The sequence below is a fragment of the Exserohilum turcica genome (genome assembly GCF_000359705.1).
Source record: "Exserohilum turcica Et28A unplaced genomic scaffold SETTUscaffold_12, whole genome shotgun sequence".
Lineage (NCBI taxonomy): Eukaryota > Fungi > Ascomycota > Dothideomycetes > Pleosporales > Pleosporaceae > Exserohilum > Exserohilum turcicum.
The window spans coordinates 1,151,030-1,157,132 of record NW_007359937.1 but is presented as its reverse complement, the minus strand read 5'-3'; the positions used below and the strand labels follow the sequence as shown (position 1 = coordinate 1,157,132).

The following is a 6,103-nucleotide window of genomic DNA, read 5'->3' as shown; positions in this document are numbered from 1 at the left end:
TCCTTTCGTACAAGGCCTATAGGTGGCTTGTTGAATCTAGGCTCTTTGTGATCCCACGCACTCCCATATGCCTCTGAGTGATCCTACGACCGAAACAGATCCGACCTGCCTTACCTGCGCCGTTACATATATAAAGTAGCCTTAGATTATAAATTTAAAGTAGCTTTTTTATTACTTTTAGATAGTGCTTTTAGTCAAGACTTTACTCAAGCGTTGCTATATATAATAGTTACTGTGATAGTAGTCAACAATAATAAAAGTCTTATTCAACTAAATAATATTTTTCTGATCTTTAAGTATTTGATTATTATAAGTAAAATACTACTTAAGTCTTTTTTATTTTATTTCCATTATTAACTTAGGCTTTCTTATTAGCCTTATTTTATTATAACTAGCTATTTAAAAAACTTTTTGTATAGTAGATAATAAGACTTTATAGCTATAAACACTAAAATTACTAGTAATATTAGCGTAGCTTTTTTTATACTTATTATAGTATATATTCTTAAAAGTAGCGTTATATATTTTTTTTATCTATAAGAGTAGCCTATATATAGAGTATCTTTAAAGTACTATAAAAAGATCTTAATTAGGCGTACGTTAGGCTTAAAGCCTTACTAGTAGGCTTTACTATAAATTAAGTTAATTATATTTAGTAATTTACTTATTATTTTTATAATTTCACGTATAGATTTGCTACTAAAAGGTAACTTTAATATAATAATAAAAAAGTAAGTTAATATATTTATATTTAGAGCTTAAGTAGATTAAAAATAAGTAAAAAAAATAAGTATATAAGCTATAGCTAGCTTTAAGAAATTAGTATAGGCGCTAAGAGTAGTTAGACTAATAGGCTAGCGGCTTAGCGTGGCGCTAGCAAGAACTTTTGACAGTCACCTCCGTAAGAGTAAGACCATCATCCATGTCCCGCCTCTCCCCCCAAAAAAGCAAAAATCCCCCCAAATAAACCTCACCAAACAATAAAGATGTGTCAAAAACAGGACGCAGGAAAAAAAAAGACAAAGTTTCCGCCTGTCTGGGATATTATGAAACACACTTTTTTTCTCACCCGGGCTGACGCAGAATCAGCGCTCACCCACCCGCCCCTGCACCTGTACCTGCACGCACGGGCAAGACTTTTCCTCGAGATCGCGAGAATATGGCCCTATTTTGAGATTAGTGCATGGAACACGCGTTGCGGAATGAGTTGTGTAGTTATTGGCAAGTACACAGGCCCTGGATTCAGTAAAGTATAAAAAAATGGCTTTTACTTTGCGAGAGCAGAGAGAGAGAGAGAGAGGGAGGGAAGGTGTATGACAATCATGTCATCTGCAGTTGATGACTACCGTATGCATACAACAAACTCCAAGCAAACATGCACATGATTGGGCTTACTTACTACACGGCGCTAGCTCTGCTGAACACACACGCATGTGATTGGACTGATACTACCAAACATCTAGAATGCTCGTTTCTCTGACTTTACTATACTATGCAGCTAGTACAGCACAAGCAAGCAAGCAAGCAAGCAAGCAAGAAGCAAAGAAAGAAAAAACGGGTGGTAACGGCGGAAAACGAAAGAAAAAAAAAGCTTACACATGCATATGCATATGCCAAGGTGGACATGTAAGAACAAGTAAAACAACCTCACCTCTTCTTCCTCTCTTTCTCTCTGACGACCCAGCCTAACCTAACCGAAGAGTACTCGGAGAAAAAAACTCTGTCTGATACACTTGTTCCATGACACAAACACGTTGGAAAATAATACACTTTTTCTACAAACCGACAATAACAACGCCCACGCTATGCTCAACCATGCTCAACCACTTTCACCCTCCCTGCCTTGATGCAATGCAAATCACAAAAGAGAACCCTCAAAGTAAACGTCATGCTGCCATATCCAGAAAGACCATCTACCGCTTCTTCCCCTTTTTCCCAGGCGTCGCTACCGATTTCAGCGCTGCATGCTTGGGATGGTCTTTCAAGTGCTGGTGAAGTTGGGTTTTGGACGGAAAGCCAGCGCTGCAACCGGCGCATTTGAGCTTCGCGTCTGGAGTCTCTGCTTCAGTTTGTTTGGCTGCTTTCTTTGCGCGCTTCTGGGCTGCCTTGCCCATCTTGGGTTGTGGGGCGGCTGGGCCTTCGGCTTCTGCGGCGTTGGTGTCGAGCTCGTCCGTGGGTGCCGCCGAGGGTTTGGTACCACTCAGGCCGGCGAGGCGGGCTTCGATTTCAGAGCGTGAGGCGTATTCGTCGTCGTCATCGCCGTCGTCTTCTGATGTGGTGTTGGAGCTGGCTTTCTTCTCAGTGACCTTATTCCCAGAGACACTTTCTCCTGAATCGCCATCTTCGTCCGCCGTGTCGTCGACTTTGAGTTGATCCGTCTCTTCTGCGAGATCAGCAACAGAATCATGTGTACCATTCAAAGCCCCCTTTTCAGTATCCATCTCAGCATCGTTGCTCGCTGGCACCACCACATCTTCTTCGAGGGCGTCGTTGTCTAGATCAAGATTGGCATTGTCTTTTTGCATCTTTCTTTTCAGCGCCTGTATCGCCTTTTGGTGCTTCTTGCTCTTTTCATGAGCGTCGTACTGCCGCTCACTCTTAAAAGTTTTGTTACAGGCGACGCACTCGTAATGCTCCTCTTCAATTTCTTCCTCACTTTCCTCGTCGAGCTCATCATCCGGACGTGCCGTAGCCCAATCCGGAACTGCCTGCGCCTCTTCCTCCATCTTGGCAATCTGTGCAGCACGCGCTCGTGCAGCCTGGGCCTTTCGTGCGTCCCGTTGTGCCTTGGCCTTGGCCTCGTCTGACTGGTTGTTGGGTTTGTATCGCGGATCTCGCTTGCGTACAAAGGCAACCAGCGTCCTCACGGCATCGTTGAACTCGCGCCGGCCATCATCACGGAGCTTTTGGTTCTCCTTCTCCATGAGCCTGCGGGTACGGCGATCAGGGGCGTGGGATAATTGGTACATGTCCAACCATGCGAAGCTCTTTGCTGTAGCGAATCCATTCCAGACGGCATAAAAGTCGCGCACAACGCCATGATAAGTGTCGTCTTTGTGGCCAAACGAGGGGTAGTTGGGTATGTCGATGTCGTCAAAGTCTGCTGCGTACTCTTCCTCGCGCGCAAGCTGCTCGAATGTCTCTCTGACAAAGCCAAAGAAGCCGTTGGGTGAGTCGGAAAAGTCGACGTTTCCTCTGAACTTGCCCATCATGCGGGCCAGGTCATCTGCTGTCGTGACGCGCATGTTGCCCTGGTAGTGTTCGCCTCCATCTTCCTCGCCAGTGCCTCCCCGCAGTATGCTACCCTCGTGTGCGTCGTACCATGCTCGCTCCTGGTCGTCTGAGAGTACTTCGTAAGCGGCCCGCACCTCGGCGAACAGAGCGGTTGTGCGTTCGACATCGCCATAGTTGCGGTCGGGGTGCAGTTCCAGTGCTTTCTTGCGATATGCTTTCTTGAGCCTGCAGGCGATTAGCAGGCGAGTATGCACGGGGCCGCAGGTACGCACTCGTCCTGGGTAGCATTGCGCTCGACGCCCAACAGCTCATAGTAGCTCGTCTTGACCTGGCCGCCTGCAGGCGCGTCCTCGCCTTGAGAGGATTGCGACGCCCCCATGGTGAGGGGTGGAGGCTACAAGAGTCGAGGCCCTAGGATATTCTTGGGATGCAGAGGGGTATTTCCGGTCTCGGCAGTGTGGCTAGTTCCGGTGCTGGGCCTTCAAGTATTAGCCTAGCAACCGCCTGGTCTGTCTGGTTGCATATGAAATGAGTCGAAAATAAAGAGCGTTGCGTCATCACCGAGCGTCGGCGTGACTGTACATACGGCCAGACGCTCATTGGCCAGCCGCTGCACATGCGAAGGAAAAAACCCGTGAAAAAAGGTAACGGGAGACAAGGGCATTAAAAAAATCAGAGCAAGGTCAAAGGCTGAATTTTTCATGCTTGCATACATCGACCGTCTAGACGGGACGTGCATATCGTGTTTGTGGTAATTCTTGCATTGGCTACACCTATCCGCTTGTTTGGTGCCATCTATATTATCTTATTATTATCTATCTATCTATCTTCTATATCTTCTATCTTCTATCTTCTATCTTCTATCTTCTATCTTCTATCTTCTATCTTCTATCTTCTATCTTCTATCTTTCTTCTTATCTGTAAGGGGCTGCGCTCCGGGGAGCAATCGCGAGGTATACAAGAGGTTGTATTCGATAGAGAGCTATAGAGTCTACTTGCGTGGTGTTTATTTACTTGTCGGAGAAAGGTTGCACCGAGTGTCTGAGCGCGTCGTCTGGGCGCCGCTCAGGCCTCGCACAGATGCCGGGTTGCAGAGTAAGACCTGGCGTCTGCTGCTTGACCGAGATTCCATCGAGGAGCTATCCAAAGGGCGTTCAGCCCGTTACATTATCTTCTAGATTAATAAAAGAACGAAACGAACTCGCCACCTACTAGCCTGCACAGCCTAAAACCTACATGAAAAGAAACCTTAAAACGTCCTATAACTTATTTTTAACTTAAAATAGCTATATAGACTTTGTTATAGCTGCAAAGGGGGGTAAAGCTGTTGTTTTCTATCCGTGCGCTTAAGAACAACGCTGCGCACAGACATTTAGACTAGGATAACATTTATCCGTACCGTATCTACAATGCCTAAACAATAAAGCAGTGGCCCACACCCCTAGCAAGCTATTATACTACCTTTGCCCTAATGTGGCCTACACCTGTATTGTAGCTATCACAATTATATACTACCTTTGCCCTAACGTGGCCCACACCCCTGGCATACTACTTAGACGAAAGCACTCGACAAATACACACAGCCCAGTAAAATGAATACGAGAAAAACAATAGAGTTGAAACCTTGGTTAGGGCGGCGGTTATACAACCTACCAATAATTTGTTATTGCAGCTTTAGCTGCATATTAAAATCAGTCACGTGTTAGCTTAGTTATCGTTTTCCTATAACGTGCAGGGTCAGTAAGCTGGGCAGATCAGTAAGCTGGGCACCCCACCAAACTTGACGCGACGCTCTACACAACCACCACCATGCCGCGACAACAACGTTCTATACATACTTCTCGTGAAGGCAGAATAAGCCTTGCTATCGCGTCTTATTGTAATAATCTAAAACAATCTATCTGTGCTTTTGCAAAAGCATATAATGTGCCACAATTAACACTACATACTTGCGTTTATAGTACTTAGCCACGACTAGAGCTATAGTCTATTAACTATAAGCTATTGTCTATTAAAGAGCAGTCCTTTATATAGTGGATCCTAGACCTTAACTGTTGTGGTTTTCTACCCTATATTATTGACGTACGACGGATGGCAGACGCGTTACTTGCCGCGCGTGGCCAAGATCCACCTCCACAACCTGTAGGCAAGAAATGGGTGTCGCGCTTTATCTAGAGCCAGCTAGAGCTTTAGACAAAGTGGAGTAGAAGGCTTAACAGCTAGCGTGCCTAGTACGAAGATCCTGCTACAATCGTAGCGTGGTTTAAGTTAGTAGAGGAGACGCGCTAGACGTACGGCGTGCTAGACTAGGATATCTATAACTTTGACAAGACTAGGTTCGCAATAGGCGTCGCTAGCACGTTAAAAGTCGTAACTAGCTTTAATAGAGTTAGTTAGGCAGTTGTTGTATAGCTAGGCAATTAAGAGTAGGTTACAGTAATTAAGTGCGTTAACGCGTCTAGCTGGTCTCTGCCACCGTTCGTGATACTATCTAGCAAGGTTCACCAGAGCAGCTAGTATCACAATCTCCCACCAGACTAGACTATCGGCACCTCAGACAACGGCTGGACGACTAATCAGCTTGGCGTAGAGTGGGTAAAGCACTTCAACTAGCATACAACGGCTCGTACAGCTAGAGTCTATTAGCTGCTTATTTTAGACGGTCATAGTAGCCACGCAACGCCAGAGTTCGACTAGTACTGCACTAAGAATAAGATTATCACTCTCTATATGCCGCCTTACACGTCGCACCTCCTCTAGCCTCTAGATGTGAGCTGCTACTCTCCTCTTAAGCGCGCGTACGGACGCGAGGTTAAGGAGCTCGCCTGGCATAAGGTCTACTACGTTAATAAGATAGACTTCCTTGCAG

General features: G+C 45.7%; 1 protein-coding gene across 1 annotated transcript; it reads right to left on the bottom strand.

The window, feature by feature from the left end:
• Positions 1-1,913: 1,913 nt before the first annotated feature.
• Positions 1,914-3,630, bottom strand: SETTUDRAFT_146970 (uncharacterized protein; the record flags this gene model as incomplete). The annotated part of the gene is made up of 2 exons (XM_008024530.1): positions 3,507-3,630; positions 1,914-3,459 (listed from the first exon to the last, which is right to left on the bottom strand). The coding sequence occupies exons 1-2, from the start codon at positions 3,611-3,613 to the stop codon at positions 1,914-1,916; spliced, it is 1,653 nt and encodes a 550-aa protein (XP_008022721.1). The 5' UTR covers positions 3,614-3,630.
• Between the last annotated feature and the right edge of the window lie 2,473 nt (positions 3,631-6,103).